This window comes from Heterocephalus glaber, unplaced genomic scaffold (assembly GCF_053883595.1).
Source record: "Heterocephalus glaber isolate CG9 unplaced genomic scaffold, H.glaber_assembly_v1.0 deba00001531, whole genome shotgun sequence".
NCBI lineage: Eukaryota > Metazoa > Chordata > Mammalia > Rodentia > Bathyergidae > Heterocephalus > Heterocephalus glaber.
Genome location: NW_028258329.1, coordinates 20,751,279 through 20,775,000, shown reverse-complemented (window position 1 = coordinate 20,775,000; position 23,722 = coordinate 20,751,279). Strand labels below are relative to the sequence as shown.

At 37.8% G+C, this 23,722-nt stretch overlaps 2 protein-coding genes across 7 annotated transcripts in view; one reads left to right on the top strand and one right to left on the bottom strand.

Annotated features, from left to right (window-relative positions):
• Positions 1-22,346, top strand: part of Hdgfl3 (HDGF like 3) — a 65,084-nt gene extending 42,738 nt beyond the window's left edge. Inside the window, exons 4-7 of one of the 2 annotated variants that reach the window (XM_004852872.4) lie at positions 157-315; positions 5,192-5,338; positions 16,414-16,475; positions 17,615-22,346. In XM_004852872.4, coding sequence (XP_004852929.1) covers positions 157-315; positions 5,192-5,338; positions 16,414-16,464 — 357 coding nt within the window. In that variant the 3' untranslated portion in view covers positions 16,465-16,475; positions 17,615-22,346. The remainder of the gene's footprint in view (positions 1-156; positions 316-5,191; positions 5,339-16,413; positions 16,476-17,614) is intronic. The other variant, XM_004852873.4, reaches the window with a different exon arrangement.
• Tm6sf1 (transmembrane 6 superfamily member 1) overlaps positions 14,986-23,722 on the bottom strand; it is a 29,915-nt gene continuing 21,178 nt past the window's right edge. For 3 of the 5 annotated variants that reach the window (XM_021264889.2, XM_004852870.3, XM_087188452.1), the window contains one exon: positions 19,926-20,360. In XM_021264889.2, the coding sequence (XP_021120548.1) occupies positions 20,169-20,360 (192 nt within the window). In that variant the 3' untranslated portion in view covers positions 19,926-20,168. Of the gene's footprint in view, positions 15,481-16,907; positions 18,655-19,925; positions 20,361-23,722 lie in introns of those variants that run through there. The other 2 variants (XM_021264890.2, XM_087188451.1) reach the window with 2 other exon arrangements.

Sequence of the window (23,722 nt, the reverse complement as noted above, 5' to 3'; positions counted from 1 at the left end):
CAGCTGTCTGGCATGTGGCCCTCGTCTCTTGGTCCTTTACTTTGAAAAACTTCAGAAAAAGTAAAACCCTTTCAAATTACAATAGAGTGCTTATTTTCACAGCCTATGTTCTTGCTATTTTTTCAAAAAGGTAATTAGCTGATTTTTTTTCCTTAGGCAATTCAGCAACAGAGCTCATCAGAAACTGAGGGAGAAGGTGGAAATACTGCAGATGCAAGCAGTGAGGAAGAAGGTGACAGAGTAGAAGAAGATGGAAAAGGCAAAAGAAAGAATGAAAAAGGAGGCTCAAAACGGAAAAAGTCATACACTTCAAAGGTTACTTGAGAAACTCCCTGTAGTTATTACTGTTACATGCACATTCATTAGAAGTTTTTAGGTTCTTTTCATTTTTTTTACTGGACACATAGAAATATATAGTAGATTCTGTGAAACCTCTGCCTTTAGGGACAGTAGTAGAGCAAAGGGAGTCAGACAGGTAACCTTAGATGTTATTTTTTTATTTTTTTGGTACCGGGGATCAAACTTGGGACCTTGCGAGGCAGGCGCCGGAACTACTGAGCTAAATCCCCGGCCCATGATGTTAAAGCAGTCTAGCTATTAACTCTTAAGGGCTGACTTGGTCCTGAAAATGCCACCTTCTTAGTTGAAAGAGAGCTGTTCTTTATTTAAGGATAGAATATATAAGTATCTGTGCCTCCTACAATAACCTCCAGATGAGATCTGAAGAATTTAGGAATATAGGAGACAGTATGATGCATATATATATATATATATACCATATATGTAATTAACAGATTCTTGTCTCTGCTTCAGAGAATGTGCTTTGGCTTTTTGTTTTCTGAGTTCTTATATTTTCTGATCACATAGTCCACACCAGACACTGAACCACAGTAGTGAGTAAATCTATCTCTGTCCCTACCCGCTTGTAACTTACAATACAATGGAATGGGGCACACAGTAAACAAAAAACTAATTAAGTAACTATGAATTGTGAAAGGACTGTGAAGTAAATGAATGGAAGCAGCAAGTGACAGGTAGGAGCACCTGTTTCAAAACGGTAGCCAGACCTTTCTGCAAAGGTCAAGCTTATACTGAGACCTGAGAGAAGGGTATGAAAGGAGAAGCCTTCTATAGGAAATGTGTGTGGCAAAGAGAAAGAAACAGCTGCAAACTTTGGCAGGGAAATGTTTAGCATGTTCCTAAATTGAAAGAAGGCAGATATCACTGGAGAATCACAATCATAGGTAGGCAAAGGCCAAGTAATACAGACTTGTAGGCCATACTATGAAGTTTAGATTTTATCCCAGTTTAACAATAAGGTTTTAAACAACAGTGATGTGATACTACATTTACAAATTGAAAGTCTAGGTTTCAGTTCAGAAATGCAATTGAAAAGACTGAGATTATGAAAATTTGTTCACTTTTTAGAAACTGAAGCAAGATAAATGAGTCTTTCAAGACCATAGATTAGTTGGTTCAAGTTTCTGTCCTGTCACATGACTGAATACTTGGAGAAGTTACTTCTCCTTAGATTCTTGAATTTAGACTGGATATACTTAGGGAACTTCTTAAAAATAAGTAATCAGACTCTTAAAATTTTATTTTGGCAGTCTGTGAAATCTACCCAGCTGTCATGCAGATACAATTGTGTGAGTGCAGTATTATTCCTATGCACCCATTGAAAAGCATGGGGTTGCCTAGGATAGGCATATAATTTGCAAAAGACAACAGAATAATTAGAATTTTCCCTATCGGATTGTATCTTCTTTTGCAATTACTTTTAAGCTGCATTTCTTTGCCCATTTTGGGCTTCACTTAAACACCCACTTGAATTGCTTTTATTTATGATTGCCTGCTCAGCCCATGTAATGTGTTGTGTACCCCTGAATTATCTAAGCTACCTAGACTTTTAATGTGTGATTACATGAATGTTAAATGCCATTATTGAAGTGAAGGGAAAACACGTACTTCACTTAATAACGTTTATCTATTTTAAAGGGTCATTTCCTTTGTTTTCCTTCAAGGTCATAACCTCCATGATCACTTGAGAACTATGACTTTATTTTTTTCAGGGATGGAAATTGAACTCAGGTCCTCATGTATGTTAGGCAAGTACCCAGAACCATGACTCATTATTCTTAATTACAGTGTTATCTTGGGCACAAACTCAATTCTCTCCACCCTGGATGAGGACCGATTCAGATTTCCTCATAAGGTCAACATTGAATCATGGAAAGAATTAAGTTCATGAACCGAGGTACCACTGTGGTTTTTTGTATAACATAAAGTGAATATAAACTCCATTACTATGTGAAGGTCTCCTTGTGGCTTCTAGGGGATCCTTTTTGATTTCTTCCTTCCAGAGGCAGAACCAAGACAGATAGTTTTCCTTGCAATCTCTCTTTATGGGATAGGTTTTTTGTTGTTGTTTGTTTTTTCTAATTTACTTTTCACTGGCATACACCCCGGCTCTGTGTGGAGATCTGTGTTTTATCTCCAGCTATCTGGAGTTCCTCACACTTGTCTGATTGCCTGTTCTCCAGCCACAAACTGTGAAGCCAAAGGGTCTGGGAATCAAAGTTTCAGGTGAGGCTGATGCTGCTGATATGGGAACTACACCTAGAGGATAATTTACCTAGCATAACTTCCATTACTTTTTTGCCTTTCTAAATATTTTCCTTTTTATTGAGTATGCTGATTTTTTTTTATGTCTATCTCTTAACAAAAAGGTCTTGCTTTGCATTGAAAACTACAAGTTTTATAAACTTTTTAAAAACGTATCAGGCGAAGAAGAAAGGTCCCAAACCCTCTGCCTCACTCTGTTTTTCTGTTAACATGTTCACAACAGGGCCATAATGTGGAACCACCAGTACTATATCCATGACTGTCCCATCGGGCAGCATGGGACAGTTCCATTGGGTGGTACACACCACCTGATGGGACAGTCATATGTGTACCATTGGCGAGAACGTGGGTTTGAAAAACGCTCAGCCTGGTACCAAAAATAAATAAATGAATGAATGAATGAATGAATGAATGAATGAATGAATAAAGGGGCCAGGGATTTAGCTCAGTGGTTTTGCCGCCTGCTGCTCAAGCCCAAGGACCCAAATTCAATCCCCGGTACCAAAATAAATAAATAAATAAATAATTTAAAAAATAAAAACTCAGTAATCACAATGAAAATCACAGTATAGCAGATTTGAGGGTAGTTGTATATTTCTTTAGCAGTAAAGGTATGAATGATTCATATTTGAACTACAGCAGGTACTAGAAAATTATTGTTCAAATATATTTTGACACAAATTATTATTATTATTTTTTTTTTTTTTTGGTACCAGGGATCGAACTTGGGTCCTTGTGCTTGTGAGGCAAGTGGCAGAACCACTGAGCTAAATCCTCAGCCCTTGATACAATTTACATATACAGTAAGCCTTATCAGTCTCACAGAAAATTAAACATGATGTTAAAACACCAGTAGTTTTAGTTTAAAAACAAAGATAGCAACAAGTGGATGGATAGTGAATTTAAAATCACAGTAATTTTTGGGGGGGGGTCTGTACCGGGTATCGAACTTCAGTCCTTGTGCTTGCACAGCAGGCGGCAAAATCACTGAGCTAAATCCCCGGCCCCAAGATCACACTAATTTTTATTTATTTTAAACAGTGATTTTTAAAATTTTTTTCAAGAATTCTGTGATCTCAAGAGCTCTGCAAGGTTACAGTTTGGCAGCCCAATTTCTTAGGAAAATAATGAATATTATGACTCATTAGTAAAAACATAATAATCCCTTCACTCCAGTCTACGTATACCAACTATAATATTAGAGACTCACTTATAAGGTTATTCAGAAATAACCTTTACAAACAAATTTTAGTACTGTTACATGAAAATTATTGCATAAGGCAGCTGTCGCATTTTAACAATTAAGCTATATTTACTAAAACAAAACAGTTCACTTTTTTCATTCTTGAGCTTAGTTAACTCTAGACACTGCACATTTGTATTACTAAATCTTTGTTTTTCCCTTTAAAAAGTAAAAATGACTGCATTTTAAAGTGACACTTTGGACTTGCTTGGTGGTTGTATTTGAATAAAATACAAGCAGTTTGATTATATATTCTATCACAAACCTAGAGGATATTTTCTCTTTAGAAATTGCATTTTTAAAAATTGATTGTCTGAGAAAGTTTTAATTTGCTAATTCATTTCTGGAGACCAAAAGTGACTTGCCTACACAAGTTTTGCCTTATCTTTTATTTGCAGTATGCTTAAGATTCTTAAAATTTCTTAAAGAAGGGCCAGGGATTTAGCTCAGTGGTGCTGCCACCTGCCTCTTCGCAAGCGCCAGGTCCCAAGTTCGATCTCCGGTACCAAAAAAAAAATTTCTTAAAGAAGAAATGTTAAAAACAAAAAATGCTACATTTTACTGTCTTACATAAGGTGCACAGTTGGAGCCAGCTTTTTATCACTTCAATGCTGTTCTGCTGAGCAGCTCTTACTGGAAACCATAATTGTATTTTCATAGAGTTCATCCTAATTTCAAATGCAAGATGACAAGAAGAAAGGACTGGTTCACCAGTGTAGCCTGGGGTTCAGTAACTATCATAATTTAAAAAATTAAAGCTGATTCATAATCACAAGGATATAAAAGTTTTGTCAAGATATTTCCATGTATACCCTAAGCAAGAAACTTCAACAGGTGTTCTAACATGAATGTCCATATACTGTCTTGGAAAGTTCACCTCACTTCTCTGGATTTCCACTACAATAAAATAGAGGGGAATAAAATAGAGGGGAATATAGAGAATAAAATAGAGGGGAAGGACAAAATGACCTTTAAGGTGCCTTGCAGTTCTGTGGCCTTCTTACGGTGTTGTTCACGCAGCTAGATTTAACCGTTGACTATTGTGCATACATAAATCTTTATTTTCCACCATTAATATCACACTTTTGGAAAAAAGTAAGAGATCATCTAATCAACCTCTTCCTTTCCAGCTGGTTAGACTGAGCCCTGGTGAGGTGAAGGAATTTGTCCAGCGTCACCTAGCTCAGCCTTGGCACGCTGCATGTTGTATCTGTGTATAGCAAGGATAGTATACAAGCCCACTACTTCTGCATCTCTTACTTATGCCAGGACATTTGGATTTTGTGCTTTTGACTATAATTTTCAACTTGTCTAAACATTTAGAAATCCTCTAAACAATCCCGGAAATCTCCAGGCGATGAAGATGATAAAGACTGCAAAGAAGAGGAAAACAAAAGCAGCTCTGAAGGTGGAGATCCCGGCAATGACACAAGAAACACAGCTTCAGACCTGCAAAAAACCAGCGAAGGGGTAAGGATATATGTGTAATCTCTCTTGTCTCTGTTAATGCAGAAGACATTTTGCTTCAGAATCTGTGTTCATATCTCGGCATTAGTAAACATTGCGTTAGCGGGTGGAGATGTATTCGCAGTTTGCTGTGTGCATCAGCTCACAAATCCTGAATAAGCGATTGGGTCCTGAGTCTGAGAACAAAACAGAGCTAGCTAAGTGAGGATTACACCTGCCTGTCAGTTCAGACCTCTGAACAGGTTTATTCTTTTTTAAACTAACATTACCGGGGCTGGGGATGTAGCTCAGTGGTTCCAGCACCTGCCTTGTAGGTGCAAGGTCCCAAGTTTGATCCCCGGTACCAAAAAAAAAAGATTAATTTGGGCTGGGCTGGGGATTTAGCTCAGTGGTTTCGCCGCCTGCTGTGCAAGCACAAGGACCTGAGTTCAATCCCCAGTACCAAAAAATAAATAAATAAACTAACATTAGCAAATTCAGAGTCTTTTTAGGTAAATTGCAAATTATTGAAATTATGAACTTTGACAGTTGTATTTCTTGTATCACAAAATAAATGTCATGTTCAAAATAGGTTATTACATATTGCTGCTTCTTTCCCAGAAGCAGTATGTAGTTTAATATACCCATGGAGAGTATTTAAATATTCAGGCAGTATGTGAATATTGATATTTAAAGTGCCTATAGGAACCAGTGTATCCATTTTGACTCATTAACTTCTGTTAAACTTTTAACTTCAACATGGTAGGCAAGTCTGCACTTGTAAAAATGGTTAGTCAAGGCAAATTTTCTACCTGGGCATTTTCTTTATAAGAACTAAATGAATGGTGTCACATTATCTTAATAACCCATAAAATATATTATTACTCTTCAGCTAAACTAATTTCATCTGAGTTCTTGCCTATCAAGTCAGATCTGTTTACCTCTCAACTTTTTTCTTTTTCATCCCAGTTACCTGTTATTACTCTCAAAGCATTTTAATTCTAATTCTTCCTCCCTTTCTCTCACCCAGCATAGCCTTCCTCTGTCTTCTGTCTATCCTCCCCTCCTGACATTTCTCCAGTAGATCAGCTCTGTCATTGCCCATGCCTTCCCAGGGACACACACACTTGCTCACCATCACTGAGGGGCCTGAAGACCGGCTCGCTTGGTTTTCCTTTCATCCCACTACTGTCTTTGTCCCAGGTAGCTTCTGTATACTTATTGCAAAAACTCCCACATTTTCTCTCCCTCTTCCTCTAAACTTATTTGTAGATGCACTTCTTGTGACAGGAAAAGTTAACTCCTCAGAGTATGTCTATGGACAGGTAGCATCAATGCCACTTGGCTTGGAGCTTGTTAGAAATGCATAGCCTCAGACTTAACTCCAAATCTACATTTTAACTACTTCCTAAACTGAGTAATTCATATGCATTTAAGGTTTGTGAAGCACTCATCTATACCTTTCTTTTGCTGGAGTCCAGAATTCATCTTTTCTTGCTCTAAGATGCCAAGTCAGTTGTCCCCCTTTCTCTCCTATACCATCGTCTTCATTGTCTCCTTCCCTTCTGCATATAACCAGTCAGGTTTCCCTTCATCTGAAGATACAATCCATCCACCATCTAGCTTACTTTTTCTAACTTTCTTTTACCTCTAAACTTCTTAAAAGAGCTCTCCTTTTTTCCCAGTCTTCATTTCCTCACCTCCTACTCATGAATAAGTCCATTGCACTTTTGTTTCTTATTCAGCTGGTTCACTGAAACAGTTCTAGTGATTCTCATTCCCAAGCCCATTATCTCCTTTAGCCTCCATTTTCCACTCTGCAAATTAGCACTACAAGCACTTTCTTCTCACTTTTCCTCACCTGTCTGCTTCCTCTCACTGTTTGCTCTCAATCTCTTTCTCTAGAGCTCCTTTAGTCTGTCTTGGCAGACTTGTCTCCTCTGAACATTTCCCATGTCCATGTCCATCTTTTCCACTCCAGGGTTTCAACATTAACCAGAGGTATGTTGTGCCTTCCCACTCTGTACCTCCTGCATTGCAGATTCATTTTTCTACTTGATACATTGAAAGCCCTTCACACAATAGTAGTTGCTACTAGATAGCAACAGCAGCCTATGTGCCACTTAATTTTTTACCACACAGATTCCAGGTGTTAGGTGAAGGTGTTATCTCCATTTTTTACCTAAACAAACTGAGGCTGAAATGATTGGCCCATTGTCACACAGCTAATAAAAGTCAACGATCCTGTTTTATTTTTAGCCTGTTTTTAATAATACCTGTTGCATACAAAAGAATGCACATATATAATACATAAAGTTAGTGTAATATTATTGTAATGAATAGTGGTGACCCTATCACTCAACCCCAAAACTAGAACATAGCAAATTACTTGAATCTATTTATGTTCTTCCCAGTTCCATCTTCTTCCTACCCAGAGATGAGTACTATTGTATTTATTATTTCTTTTCATTGTAAAACTTGTAGCTCATATCTCACATGTATACATACTTAAACAATATATTGTTAGCTGGGCATGGTGGCATATTCCCGTAATCCCAGCATTCAGGAGGCTGAGGCAGGAAGACTGCCACAAGTTCGAGGCCAGCCTGGGCTACACAGTGAGTTCAAGACTAGTCTGGACTACGCACAGCAAGAACCTGTCTTTAAAAAAAAAATATATATATATATATATATATATAAATTTTGCTGGATTTTTAACTTTTTTTAAAATGATGACATTTACTATTGTGCTTTTAAGATTTCTTCATGTGGTTATATGTAGCAGTAGTTACTCATTTTTCACCACTGTCTTGACACTCAGCTCTGTGAGCATACCACAATTTATTTATCTAGTGTCTTACTGATAGGCATTGGGGTTGTTCCCAGCTATTTGCTGCTAAGAAATGTGTTGCTGTAAGCATTCTCATTTCATCTCCTGCTACACATGTGCAAGAATTGCCTTAGAGTATGTAACTAGAACTGAAAACGCTAAGTCATGAGTTTATGGTTTTAACTTTACAAGATATCAAATTATTTTAAGTGGTTGAGCCAATTTACAATCTCACTAGCAGTGTTTAAGAGCTCTCTGAAATTAACTTGGCATCATCAGGCTTTTTTTTTTTTTGCCAAATGGGTGTAAAATGGTTATTATAGTGTTCATTTGTGATTCTCTGATTAATGCTAAGCTTGAGCTTCTTTTCATGTTTATTGATCACTGTGTTTCCTTTCTGTGCAGAGCTTGTTCTGGAGTTTTTGCCCTGTTAGATTTTCTTTCTTATCAATTTGTAGGGCTTTGTATTTCCTGGATTATAACAAGTGTGGATTTTCATATGCCTTGCAGATGTTTTCTCCAAGTTTGTGGCTGTCCTTTCAATATCTCTCTTCGCCTTTTAGAAAACTTAAGTTCTTAATTTGATTGTAGTCAACTGTATGAAACTCTTCTTTCTGTGGTTAGCATTTTTCTTTCTTGTTTAACCATAACCATTTGAACCAGCACCATATATTGAACAGTATTGATTCCTTTTCTCTCTGATCTGCATGGCATCTGCTCTGTGTTCGTGTGTCTGTCTGGACTCTACTCTGTTACTTTGTTTTAATTATAGTAGCTTTCTAATGAGCCCTTATATTTTATAAGGCTAATAGCCTAATACTGAGCTTTTTAAAAACTGTATAGTAATGGTTTGGGATAAAATATCAAAAGGGAGGTTTTTTTCTTTGATAGGAGAATATGTAGCACATAAACTGGAAAGAATGATCCAAGTGGGAATTACTATAGAATGTAAATGTAAGAAAAATTGTTGAAGCAAGGTCCTTTAGAAGGCAAAGAGGAATAAGATCTAGGGCACGTAGAGAGTATTACCCTAGTTCATCCACTGAAACAGTGGGGAAGGCCGCAGAGTACTTGGGCTCAAACACAGGCAAGTGGACACTTAGGGTGAGAGCTTATAAAAGTTCTCATGTGATGGCTTCTGTTTTCTAGGGAAATGAGGTCAGCACTTGAGAGTGAGAATAGGAAAAAGTGCTGAAGTTTCAAGAGAGAAGAGAAGGTTAAAATAGTCATAGAATAATAGGAGAGTGACTGGACTTGAGAAGTGAAGTTGAGTTGCCAGGCAGCAGTAGGAGCCCACTTGGGGCTGGTTGTTGTGAATTTAAAGTGAGAGCAGTAAGAATGACAGTGTGTTTTCTCCAGGTGTGTTTAATTGTATGGTCACAGAGAGGGTAGAGAATTGAATTTAACTAGAACTGGAGTTTTTCCAGAGATCAGGGTGAAGTTGATTAGAGGCCAAGGAGTTAAGGGTATGTGCATGCAAGGAGCAGCTATTATAACCATGGAATTCAAAATATGTTAACAAGGAAAGATAGATACGAAGATGAGATAGGACCAAATTTGAGTATGAAAGTATTGGAGTTGGAATACCTGATAAAATGATCTGGAAATACAGGTAGCGATAGGATATTGGGCTGTTTGAATTGAATTATAGAAGGGCTGCGGTTACTAAGACAGTCTGGTTGCTGCTGGCATTTTGAGTGGGACCATTTTTCATCATGTGAGCACTACCAGTACATTTAGTAGACTGGCCCCGGCTCACTGAATGCCAGTAAAAACCCTCATTCTTACGGCTCCCTAAAATGTCCCATAATTTTGTTCTCAGAACAGTGGCATAAAACTGTACTTAGAGTATTCTGAGTGGCTGAAAAGTCACTTGTCTAAGAAATAACCATAGAGCTGGGCACAGTCATACACGCCTATAATACCAGTTACTCAGGAGATGGAGACAAGTTCAAGGCCACCCTGAGCACCTTAAAGGAAGGAAGAAAGAAGGAAGAAAGAACAGAAAGGAAGGATGGAAGGAACCATAAGAGGAAGTTACTAAGGTAGGGTGAAGGATGAGACCTTTGGAGGAGAGGACACCAAGGAATTGAGAGACCAAAGGATGGGCAGGTGGTTACACAGATGTGAAACCACAGGAATTTCAATTCTGTTGTTGTTAACTTTTTAATTGTAATATGGAAAACTTAGATGAACATAAACAACAAATGTTATCTTGGCAAAGCTTACCTTATTTCTGACATGCTAAAGCAAATTATATAATGAGATTTATAATGGCATATTTGCTCCATGCATATAACATATTTGGATTATTTTCATTCCCATTATCCCTCCTTCCCTCCCTCTAACCCTCTTCCCCATCACTAGAAAATACCTTCCAGTCTCATGTCTTCTTTTTGCATTTATTTGCTTATATAAGAGAAAGCATATGATTTTTAATAAGGTGGCTTATTTCACTTAACATGGTAAGTCTCAGGCTCTGTCCATTTTCCTGCAAATGACATGATTTCCTTCTTTATGGCTGAGTTATATATATTATATATATATATTTATAAAATATATATAATATATATAACTCACATTTTATTTGTCCATTCACCTGTTGACAGGCATCAAGGCTGTTTCCACAGTTTAGCTAGTGTGAATTGTGCTGTTATAAACGGGTATGCATGTATCACTGTAGTGTGCTGTCTTTAATTCTTTCAGGAATATACTAAGGAGTGGTATAGCTGGATCAAATGGTTTATCTATTTTCATTTTTTTGAGGAACCTGCATACTGATTTCCATAGCAGTTGTACTTGTTTACATTCCCACCAAGAGTGTAGGAGGATTTCTTTATCCCTCACATCCTCACCAGCATTCTTTATTATTGTTGTTATTATTATTATTATTATTAATGATAGCCATTCTGACTAGAGTAAGATGAAATCTCAGTGTAGTTCTGATTTCCATTTCCCTGATGGTGGTTGTGGCACATTTTTCACATAGTTATTGGCCATTTGTATTTCTTCTTCTTTTTTTTTTTTTTTTTTTTTTGGTATGGAGTTCAAACTCGGGTCCTTACGCTTGCGCAGCAGGCAGTGAAACCACTGAGCTAAATCCCCAGCCCTGTATTTCTTCTTTTGAGAATCCTCTGTTCCTTTCATTTGCCCATTGATTGGGCTAATGGAGAGTAATTGTTGTTTGTGGTGTGTTTTTAGTTCTTTATATATTATTCCAGATCTCAACTCTATTGGAAGACTAGCTAGCAAAGATTTTCTCTCATTCTGTAGGTTGTCTCTTCACTCTGTCATTTCCTTTGCTGGGCAGAAGCTTTTCAATTTGATGTAGTCCCATTTGTTGATTTTTGATATTATTTCATGCATTAAGGTCCTATTCAAAAAGTCTTAGCCTATGCCTGTGGCTTCAGGTGTTTCCCCTGTGTTTTTTCTTTCAGCACTTGCAAGGTTTCTGGTCTTATATCAAGGTCCTTGATCCATTCTGGTCTGATTTTAATACAGTTTGAGAGATAAGGGTCCAGGTTCAGTCTTCTGCATGTGAATATCCAGGTTTCTCAGCAGCATTTGTTGAAGAGGCTGTCTTTTCTCCTGTGTAAGTTTTTGGCCTCTTTGTCAAAAATCAAGTGGCTGTCAGTGCCTGAGCTTGTTTCTGAGTCTTCTGTTGTGTTCTCTTGGTCTATGTGTCTGTTTTTACACCAGTACCATGTTGGTGTTGTTACTATGGCTTTTATATAATTTGAAATCAGTTATTTTGATGCTTCCAGCATTGCTTTTTTTGCTCAGGATTGTTTTGGGGTTTTTGTTTTGTTTTGTTTTGTTTTTGCAGTACTGGGGATTGAACTCGGGCCTTCTCACTAAATTACATCCCTGTCCCTTTTCATTTTCTTTAGACAGGGTCTCAAGTTACTAAGTTGCCAGGACTAGGCTTGAACTTGGGATCCTCCTGCTTCAGCCTCCCAAAGTGCTGGAATTGTAGGTGTGTCACCACACTTGGCTTGCTCAGGATTGCTTTGGCAAATCTGGGTTATCTGTGCTTTCATAGGGATTTTAAGGGTTTTTTTCTAATTCTGTGAAGAATGTTGTTGGCTTTTTTTTTTTTTTTTTTGGTACCAAGGATCGAACTCGGAACCTTACGCTTGTGAGGCAGGCGCTGGAACCACTGAGCTAAATCCCCAGCCCTGTTGTTGGCATTTTAATAGGGATTGCATTGAATCGATAAGACTGCTGTTGGTAATATGACCATTTTGATAGTGTTCATTCTGCCAATCCATGAGCAAGGGATGTCTTTCATTTTCTGATCTTTTCTTCAATTTATTTTTTCATTTCCGTTAAAGAGGTCTTTCACCTTCTTAGGTTGATTCCTAGGGTTTTTAAAAAGCTTTTGTGGATGGAATTATTTTCCTGATTTCTTTCTTGGCAGGTTCATTATTGGTGTATAGGAATGCTATTGACTTTTTTTTTTGGTACCGGGGATCGAACTTGGGACCTTGTGCTTGCGAGGCAGGCAGCGGAACCACTGAGCTAAATCCCTGACCCTGTTGACTTCTGTGTGTTGGTTTGGTATCCTGCCACTTTGCTGAATTTGTTGATGAGCTCTAAGAGTCTTCTGGTGGAGTTTTTAATCTTCTATGTATAGGATTATATCATCTGCAGATAGGGATAATGAGACTTCTTCCTTTCATATTTGTGTTCCTTTTACTTCTTTCTCCTCCCTAATTGTCTTAGTATTGTACTGAACAGGAGTGGTAAGGATTACTTCATTCCTGACTTTAGAGGAAATGCTTTCAGTCTGTCCCCATTCAGTATGCTGTTGGTTGTGGGCTTGTCATACAGGAACTATGATACTGAATGACAGTGGGCCACAACTTAAGTCTCACAGGAGTCAGACACAGAGTACAGAGGTCTGTAATGGTTGCAGTAAGGAGGAATAGTGGCATATGTTGCTGAGATCCAAAGCTTAGAGGATTTTTTTCATGTAAGGCACAGGAGAAAGAACAGACAGCTTACAAATACTGTAGTAGTAAAGAGCAAGAAGGGTGCCTTCCTCATCTCGAGGCTAGAGGCAAGTACCAGAGCTATGGGAGAGGAAGGAGCTGCCACTTGAGAGGGTTGCAGGGAAAGAAGCAGTTCCAGTCCTCAGTGAAAACAAGTTTCAGTTAGAAGAAGCTGGTGAGTGGAATATGGAAATTCAAATGGAGAATGTAAAGATTTGCTGATGGCTGAGTGATTTCTAAGGGGCCCAGTGGAAGAGATGAAGGGTCCACACAAGGAGGGGTGCAAGATGAAGACATAAAAGGCCGTGTACACATCTGATGACTGGGGATGAAAGCCTAGGAGGTGACTTGTGCTCTGGAGCCACATTGTGGGAACTGGAGTGACTGAGGACACAAGGCCTGAGGATGGGAAGCCCAATGGTCTCAAGATGGGCGAGGAGTTAAAGTTATGAGTACTGGTAGAGGAAGGTGAGCAGAGGTCCTTACAAGGCCCTTTCTCTTGACTACCTCCTCACTCCTGCATGAGACACAGGGGCAGGGCTCCTTATTCAGAGCACTTCATTAAAGATTAGTCATCTGTGTGGCCAGAAAAATAACATACACTGGTTGGTAAAATATACCAATGCCTGCCATATCAAGTTGTCTATTGCTACCCAATAAATTACCCTGAAACCCTAGTGGCGTAAGCATTATCTCATCTTTTCTCTGGATCGGGAATCTTGGCAAGTGTCCTCTGTCTCTAGGTCTCACTCAAAGCTTCAGTCAAAGTATTAGTGGCTCAATCATCCTGAGGCTCAGTGGGGTGTCCAAGCGCACTCAAATAGTTGTTGGCAGGATTCAGCTCATCATAGTGGTTCAGCCCATAGCTCCTCACAAGCTGTTGGCAGAAGGCCTCCCTTGGTCCCTTGCCACATGGATCTTTTCATGCATCGGAGCAAGAGTCAGCAAAAGTGCTAGCAAGACAGATCTAGGAGATGTCATCCCATCACTTTTGCTTCATTCATTAGAAACAAGCTACCAGGTCCAGCCCACACCCAAGGGGAGAAGATTAGGCAAGGGTATGAATACCACATAGCAGGGATCATCAAAGACCTGTCAAGCTGCCCAGCTCTGAACCAGCCACTCATAGAAGAGGAGTCGAGCTGGCTTAGACCAGTCAGGTTCTTCCCTCTTCTGGCACTAGATTCAGGCTCCAAGTCCCAAAGCTGTCATACAATTGAGGAGAGGAGTGGAAGATAGACAAGTGTTGGGAGGACAAGCACAACATTTACAGTACTTGTTCACTGGTGTCCAGGCCTTCACTCCAACTGTGAACCTACTGTTGCTACCATTCAGTGCTGCCTCATGCCCTCAAGATCAAGTCCTCCTATTCCCTTCATGATCTGATCCCACTTCATCTTTCCATCTTATCTCTCATTGATTCTTGGTCTCAGAATGTCTTTAGTACTCCTAAAAGTTTTGAAGGCCCCAAGGACCTTTTATTTTTTTTTAGGAGCTTCTACTTATGTATGTTACAGCTACTGATACTTAGACTAAAAACAAATTTTAAAAATATTTTTTAATATCAGCTGGGCGTGGTGGCACACACCTGTAATCCCAGCACTTGGGAGGCTGAAGCAGGAGGATTGATGTGAGTTCAAGGCCAGCCTGAGCTACATAATGAGTTCAAGACCAACCTGAACTTTACATAGTGAGACTTTGTCTCCAAAAAGCAATTTTTGTGAATTCATTTTAAAAATATAGACCCATTACGAAAAATATAACACATTTTTATGAAAAATACACCATGTTTTCCCAAAAATGTTTTATGAAGAATGACACTGCTTCACATTTTTTCAAGTCTTTAATGTCTGATGTAATAAAATATAGTTGGATTTTCCTGTCTGCTTCATTTTCTCCATTTTTATATATAATTTTGGTTGAAGTATATGAAGAAAATCTAGCTTCACACAGTTACACAGTTTGAAAATGAAGATGCATGTACTTTATTTAATAATCTTGTCAGCTGGGCTGGGGATTTAGCTCAGTGGTTCCACTGCCTGCTTTGCAACCACAAGGACCAGAGTTCGATCCCCAGTACCAAAAAAAAAAACCTTGTCAGCTAATTTTCATGTGTTCTCCTTTAATTGATATATCTTGCATGTAGAATATGAACTTTTCACATTCTGTTACATTAAATCTGTTGAACTATCTGGCACTTTGAGTAGCTTTTACCTGTTTGGAAGATACTGGTTCACTGAGTTATTCAGCTTTTCCAAATATTGGCCCATTTCTTTATATTTTTAACCACATTTTTTAAAATGACTGCCTTCTCTTCAGCAAGGCCTTTCGATGCTGGGAACCTGTGGGTCATAGAAGATTTAAAATCCTAATTTTCACTTAAACACTCAAATTTTATTATTGGCAACAAATTCTGTCATTTGTCATTTTATTCTCCTTGAAGTAATAAAAGTCTTTTTTTTTTACAAAGTGCCAAATACCTATGTCTTAGTAGCCACAATGGATATAATAATTTTGTCACCTAAAAATGGTGCTCCACGAAGAACTGTGACTTCTGGCTGAGCTTCCACCCATTGTGTTCTGGGCCTCCTTCAGCTCTGCTGCCCCCTGCAGGCCTCCCGTTAAGACTGCAAACCGGAATCCGGTTGCATCCTCCGGCCAGTCAGTGTGGGTGCGCGGGGCAGAGGGCAACCAGGGCAAAGCAGGGCCTCTGGCTGCTTAGGAGGGGACTTCAGTTCCAGCACTCAGCACCAAGCCCAGATCTGTACCATTATAAATCAGCAGGGCATACTTTTCAATATAGAGAAAGGACTAATTAAGATATGAAAAGTTTAAAAATCTCAGATTTTATAATTTGCTTTTTCAGACATCTGTTTCATAGCACCTTGTTTCTAAAGAAAAAAGCGTCTGCTTGAAGTTGTGGCCACATTCTGGTGCTGCCTCACTTTGTTTGGGGCATGGCTGATATTCTGAAGCTGCTGTGGTGTCTGTGCCAAATCTGTTCCTCAATACGGCCTGAGATATTGTTGGCGATGAGTTTTCTACCAGTGAAAACATGGAGTTTATTGCCTTTCACATTAATATTAATAAAAAGCAATTACTAGATTTCTTCGATAATTTTTCATTGTTTTAATGAGTCTTTCACAAGGGAGAAAAACCCTCTAAAGTATCTATGACTATAATATCTTATTATTTATTAATAAATAATTGTCACAAGGCACTGCACTTTCTAACTTCACAGATTTCAATTCTCCACTTGTCTTTATTTTTTTAAGATTGGCGCCCTCATTTTGGTAGGGACAGAGGAGAGGCTTCTGCCATCTTGATGGGATCGTAGGTTTGTGACTTTTCTCCTTTGAAGGCCCTGTAATTATTTATATACAGCACAAGTTTTGGCTAAATGAGAACATCCTAGGGCAGTGATGGCAAACCTTTTACAGACGAGTGCCCAGACTGCAACCCAAAACCCACATACTTATTGCAAAGTGCCAACACTGCTATTAAACCTGAATACTGAGATTTTATTTTAGAAAAAACAACTCACAGGGCCGGGGATTTGGCTCAGTGGTGCCATTGCCTGCCTCACAAGTGCAAAGTCCCGAGTTCAATCCCCAGTACCAAAGAAATACATTAACACCTTTGTCTTAAAAGAAAAACAACACGTGTGCCATCGGTTCACCACCACTGCCCTTGGAGAATGCATGTGTGTGCTTCCAAACAAGTTCATTCACTCAGTGAAATAATGAACTGAAACAGGCTGTTTTTTAAAAAAATATTTGGGTTAATGATGAGGAAAACAAAAATAGCATCTCTTTGGAGAAAAATAACCTAACAATTTAAAGTGGGACTCAAATTGAAACATAATTCTTTTATGAAATGGGAATATTTTATCTGAGTTTTAAAAGAAATCTAGGCTTCTTTCATTCTTTGAATTTTTTCAAATGCACAAAGTCAGAAACTAATATATATCTTTATTTTCGTACTCTTGTAACTTCTTTAGCCCATGGGTTACAAGTAACTAAGTTGTAAATATTTACACTCCAAGTGATTTAAATTTTACACAGCTTACCTTTGTGACACCAATGTCCCCACAAAGACAAATTGCATCCATGACTCTACTGACTGTATCTACTCCAATGGGAAACATCCTCGAGAGGTGCAGAGCCAGTGCATACACCACCACATGCTGCTCTGCCTGACAGGAGGCAGAGTATACTTTTTGCCTTTATTTTTGATGTAACACTAAAAATAATATTTCCTTTAATTCTTTTTTTCTTTTTGTAGTACTAGATTTTCTTTAACTTTTTGACAGACATTAACCAAAGCCTTAGAAACTGTTCTTGCTAAGTATTGTTACCACCACAGAGCAGATTAAAATTTTCAGAAAAACAAGATACATATTCTACAGGGGTGGATAGCTTTCATTATTAGTATCCTAAATCATCTAAAGATTTGTTTTCTTTCTTTTTTTTACAGACCTAACTACCACAATGAATGCTGGATATTTCAAGAAACCACAAGAAGTTTAAATGTTTGGTTGTCCAATATTCTTGGATTTGATATGAACCAACACATAGTCTTTGTTGTCATTGACAGAACCCCAGTTTGTATGTACATTCACATTCCTGTCTGTTTTGTTAGGAAAAAAAGACATTTTAGCCTTTTTTAAGGTTATTGATTTAATTTTATGTTACTGGATTGCATGATGTTGCCCTTAACCACTAAGAATTATCAAAATTTTTGCACAGACTCACATGTCTAGGATCCTTTTATCAAGGCAGTTATGTTCATCATTTTCCTGCCTTTATCCCACCATCACCAAACACTTAATATTTAATAGTTTAAGTGTTTAATATTAATTAGCATTTTAAGTGGCTTAAGCATTTTAATGCTTAAGGATGGGATTTCCTCTTTGACAGAACCCAAGAACTAATTCCTATATGCATAATGTTGGTATATTGAAGATGAAATTTAAATCATCCTTAAGTTTTGAAGCCACGTGTAAAGTTTAACCATACTGTACAATATCTTTACTGTATTAGAAATAGCTAGTTGACAGCTTATACTTCTCAAAACTCATGTTGTTAGGTACACAATCTGAGTTTCTATGTGTGAAGTTAGCGAGTCTTTTTGTGTTACTCCAAAATAAAGGCAAGGATTTATTTTTTTCCCAGTGCCAGTACAATTTGAGCTAACCACTCAAGGTAAATACTTTACATTTTAAAGCTGAAATCAGCAACAACCCTATGGGAAACCAGACAAAGCATTGAGTTTTAAATACAGACTTTTTAAATGACCTGTTTTCTTTTTGGAACTAGAATTAGAACAGTTAACATTCATCCACAAACCATTACTGTGTACATTATTGTTGCTATTGTGATAATAGAGAATTTTATTTATTTTTATGCCAGCTTATATTGTGAGAACACATTTAGTCAGTTTGGGTTTTATCAATCCTGTTATGCTTGTCCTTGAAACATCTTTCACATATTCAAGGTTTGTAGTTGAAAAGTTTACTGTAAAAAAAATCAAAAACAAAAAAAGTATTGTTTTTACAGAATAAATTTATTGGAATGTGTACTGGGAATAAGCTCTGAGGTTGTAAACAAAGTTAGTGTAATTTGGCTTTATATATGTAATTGTGAGGTATTAATGTAATTCATATATTAAAGCAAAAACTGTTAACACCAAGTTGACGGTAGAATCAAGTGCAGGTAAGGGCTTTTTTTTTTTCCTCCCCCACTTTTTAATACTTTGGGTTTTCAGTTGTTTGGGAGGGAATGACAACACAATTTGCCTGCATATCTAGGAAAATATTTACCAGCTCAGTGGACCCTAAATTCACACACTTGATACTGCTCATGCATTGATTTGTACCCCATTTCCTTTTGGTTTCCTTATTTTGGTAAAGAGCTAATGAGCATGATGAGAAAAGCTGAGAAGATGATGCCGATGGTGGTGATGGCAGCTGAAGCTACACAAGGTCTAATCCATGCACCACTGCAGGGTACTGAGGAGGAACTATGCTTTTGGTCTGTCCCTGTTGTTTAGCAAATACTGACTCTATTACACTTCACATGTTTAATTCATCAAAAGGCCTCTTCATGACTCACACTAAAACATGAAAACAGAGACTGCATTTCTGCATTTTTTGTAACAGATTTTCTTTTCTTTTTTTTGGTACCAGGGATCGAACTCCAGTCCTTCTGCTTGCGAAGCAGGCAGCAGAACCACTAAGCTAAATCCCCGGCCCTGTGTAACAGATTTTCTTAACTAAAAATCCAAAACTTAGGAAAATATATATAAAACATTTCAAATGTAGTAAGATTTGTTTTCATAAAAGGCCAAAAGTAATTTTATTAAAACTATATGCAGAAATACAATAGAAATTTTTTCCAGCCACCAGTAAAACCAAGTGTTTGTTATGGGTAATGATAAAGCTAATTGATTGTGCTTTAGCTGTTTAGATTGACACACACACAAAAAAACTCAAGCAGTTTTTAAAATAGCAGCAAATAATACATTTTACTTGGAAAAACATTTTTCAAACAGTTAAAATATTTTGATGATCTGCCTTTTAAATTGAGATTGATAATGTAGCCATATGCATCTTATAGGCAAAAGTTACTTCTCCAGCCTGGGATTGCTGTTTTGAATTTTTTATATGTATAGACCATATACACTTCTGAGTAATTTTGTTTTTATGCTTACTATTATAGGCACTAAATTGTAATTTTTCACACTTACAGTTATTTAATATGTACAAACAGAATACTGAGATACATGGTGAGGTTTATTCACAGACAATTCTGATTTATTTCTTTAAACAAGCTGTTTCTCAACAACTTCAATTTTCCTTCAAAAAAAAATTTACCCACACAACACTGTTAAGGCTCACACATACAGTGCAGAGCAAGAATTTGTTTTCTTTAGTATTTGTGTTTGAGAAAGGAGTGAAATGGGACAAAATAATCAGTACCAATATAACAAAACTTAGTAATCTAGAGAAGAAGAACATGATATAACATTTTTATTCCACCTTTTCATCTGACTTTGTTTTTATGAAGAACTCCGGTTTGTAGATACAACGATAGGCCAAGAGCTGAGGAAGAACTCCATATGCTATGTTTAACACTAAAAATAGGATTTTCGCTTCTTCAGGGACTCTGTAGGCATAAGCAGTTCTAGCATGGAGAGAAGCACCAATGTGAGAAAACTGAGCCTGTTTTATTGGGGGAAAAAGGGGGGGAGAGTATAAGTTTGAAATATAAACATTGGGACAAAGGGTGAGTTCTTGAATGGGTATTTCAGACCCATCTATGCCCTCAAAATCAGCCTCACGGTGTAATACCTTCAAATAATCCTAGTGTTTAATATGATAGTCTTTCATTAAATCTAGGGCCAGTCTTGATATCTGTGTTTAAATAAAGTATACTGTGTTTAGTGTAGTTTTATCATGTCAGCTCTGTTTTCTAACCCACCCAATGCCCCATATCAAACTTTAGTGGCTGAATTCAACAGAATTCTTTGTCTTTCTGATCTGGATTCTGTAGGTCCTACAGAGAGACTCAGCTGTGGCTCACAAATTATTTTCCAATAAAAATGAAGAAAGTACAGAGTTTTTAAAGCTAAAATATATTTAAAATAATACATTATTTAAGAAGAGGCACTGAGGAACTCAGCTTCATTTATCAGTCTTTCAATTACTGCTTGGAGCAAGTAACTGAGCAAAGCTCATTCATTTACAAATTTTTATTTATTCATGTATTTGTTTTTTATGCAACTTAAAAAATACAAAGAATTGTTTTGTATTATAAAGTTACCAGCTTGGGTAGGGGTAGGAGGATTATGATTACTTTTTATAAAATGGCAAATATATGGGCAAGGCAGCCTTTTCAAGTCAAATTGTAATTTATTTAGAAGTATGACTTGTCAGCATAATCCAAGTTTGCAAAATGGAAAGAAAAGGGTGTCCCTCTGTACTTGTATACTTGTTCAAAACACACATTCAGAATGTACCAGTTGGTCTTTTTTGATACTTTTCGTAAGCATAGAGGACAGCTTATTAGAAAGGGTAACGCAGGCCACAGCAGGATTAAAAGCTTCTGAGAGAAGTTCTACAGGAAGCTTATGTCATTACAAAATGCAGCCCCCAGGTGTGCATTTTCGTGTCTTGCTGAAATTTAAGGTACACATGAATAAAGAATTGGGAACCTGAATGTAGTAAATTATTAGTTCAGTTAGATCAAAGTGAAAAGATAAAAGACTGCAATCCAGAGAAGACAGAAGTAACAAGAATGAATAAATAATTTGCTTTAAATACATTTTAAGTTACATTTCCTTCCATTGAAATCAGTTGATTCTGCTAAGTGATTAACAGATAGTTACCACTTAACTTTGCCATAACAAGAAAAGGGCAAGCTTTTCTAAGCAGCATGTTTATGAAATTTGTATCAATCGCAGATATTTTGATGGGCTACAGTTTTACAAATTACTGGTATATTCTGGATACCTCTGGTACGTTTTTGCTATTTTCTGGAAATAGAGTTTACTGTGGTGTGTTTCCAAGGACCAACGAATGGACTGTCTGCATTGAGAGTGGACACTGAGGGCTCTGCCCTCATACCTCCCCAGGGCAGATGCCAGACAACCCAGCCAATGCATTTGCATCTCTGGGCTGCAACGACAAAAGACTTTCAAAATAAAGGGCACTTTGGAACTGCCCTGAGGAGCCATTGTGAACATCCTAAGAACTCTGAATAGGAGCCTGGCTTCTGTCACTATCTTTCCCTAGGGCCTATTTTGAATGACTTTTTCTGAATATATAACTAAACTTTTTCTTCTGGACTAGAGGCCAGTTTTGAACCCTGGTTTTTCAGAAATGTGGGTTTGGTGGCTTTAGACACTTGTGCACATCACAAAATCAAAAGATTTGGAAAACTGTCCACTGTTCTTTGAGAGAATAATGAGCAGTTGTGCCTACTACCTGCACAGGGAAACCTCATAAAACATCAGTGATTCCGTAGGCCCTTGACCTGCACTGACTGTGCAGCTAATACCTCATTTACACGAACAGCAAACCCATGGCAACATTAAAAATGGATTCATGTCCTTAGATTAGATTGTAAGCCCACTGGGCAGGTACTGTGTCTGATGTTTTGTGTGGCACCTATCACACTGTTACAGCTCAATAAACGTTCAACAACAATGGTCTTGTGGCTGTCAAAATACAAAAGATCTATAAAGAATTTCTGTATTTTTATACCTATTTTATTAGGCCATTCTGTTTAAAATTATTAAGGAAGGGTGAATATCTTAAAATTCCTAACCTGTCTGTACATGAGAAAAGAACTGTGGGGCCAGCTGTCTACAGCCCCTGCTGGAGCACACAGTTCCAGTGGGTGTTTATGGCAGCCACACCGACATAAATACTCCTCCCAGGGTCTATGGTATGAGGTGTCCAGGGTTCTGAAATTTCAGGAAAACCTCAGTCTTACTAGAGGAAGGTTCCCTTCCTAGAAGCAAAGCTGACAAGGGCTGCAAAGTCCCCTGGGTGGTGATGTCACCAGCACACAGGCCCTCCCCACAGTGGCCTGAGTTGCTGGGCCTGCATGCTGTGTGGGGCTTAGGTGGCTGAACTCAGTGCAGATGAAGTACTGAACCCCAGTAATTTCTCCAAATTCAGTGAGGTGAAATTGAATCCCTCATCATTTTTCTTCTATTTCATTCAAAAATCTTTACAACCATACAGAAACAATGAAGAGATGAACTGTTTTTCTTTTTAAAGAATATATGAGTGGGATGGAAAACAGGGCAATGAAGGTCAAAAATACTGTATTTTAATAGCTCTCTATCTCTGGATTCATAGAGACAACCTGGAAAGGATGACTAAAAATTAGTCCTGGCTCCAGAAGGAGTTTGAGTTTTCTGTATTCACATGAATGTTCTAAGCAAAAACCAATGTGAACATTGGGGCAGTTGCCAGGCTGACCAATACAGTATAATAGCTAAGCCAGAATCATGTTAACTTTTCTTAGGGTTTTCTGAGCAGCATAGTATAGTGAGTGGTTCAGAACACTGACTCTGGGACCAGATGGCCAGAGTCAAATTCCAGCCCCAGCACAAACCAGCAAGATGGCCTTGCATGAGGTATGTGACCCTCTGGCTTCCTCGTCTGTAAAAAAGGATAATAATTAAATCTACCTCATAGGTTGTTAGGAGGGTTCAGTGAGTTGAAATTTGTAACAATGTGCTTATGACAATGCCAAACACATGGGCTATTTGTGTACACAGACAAAACAGCTGAAACACCTGTTCATGATCTGGCACTCTGCTTTGTTGAAAACTGGGCTCTTTGTTTTTAGCTCTCCTTGTTGCTCTTTTGACTGTTGCTGTTGCCATCAAAGGATAATAAGCACATAAAGATGTTAAACCCTAACCCTAATTTTAATACTAAATAAAGATATTTGGTAATGAATCAGAAGCAAATGAGTAAAATGGATTTGCATTACTATCTCAATTATCCATGCTCTTAAGCCTTTACTTTCAGCTATTTCTTAAAGGTTTCCATGAAGGAAAAAACAT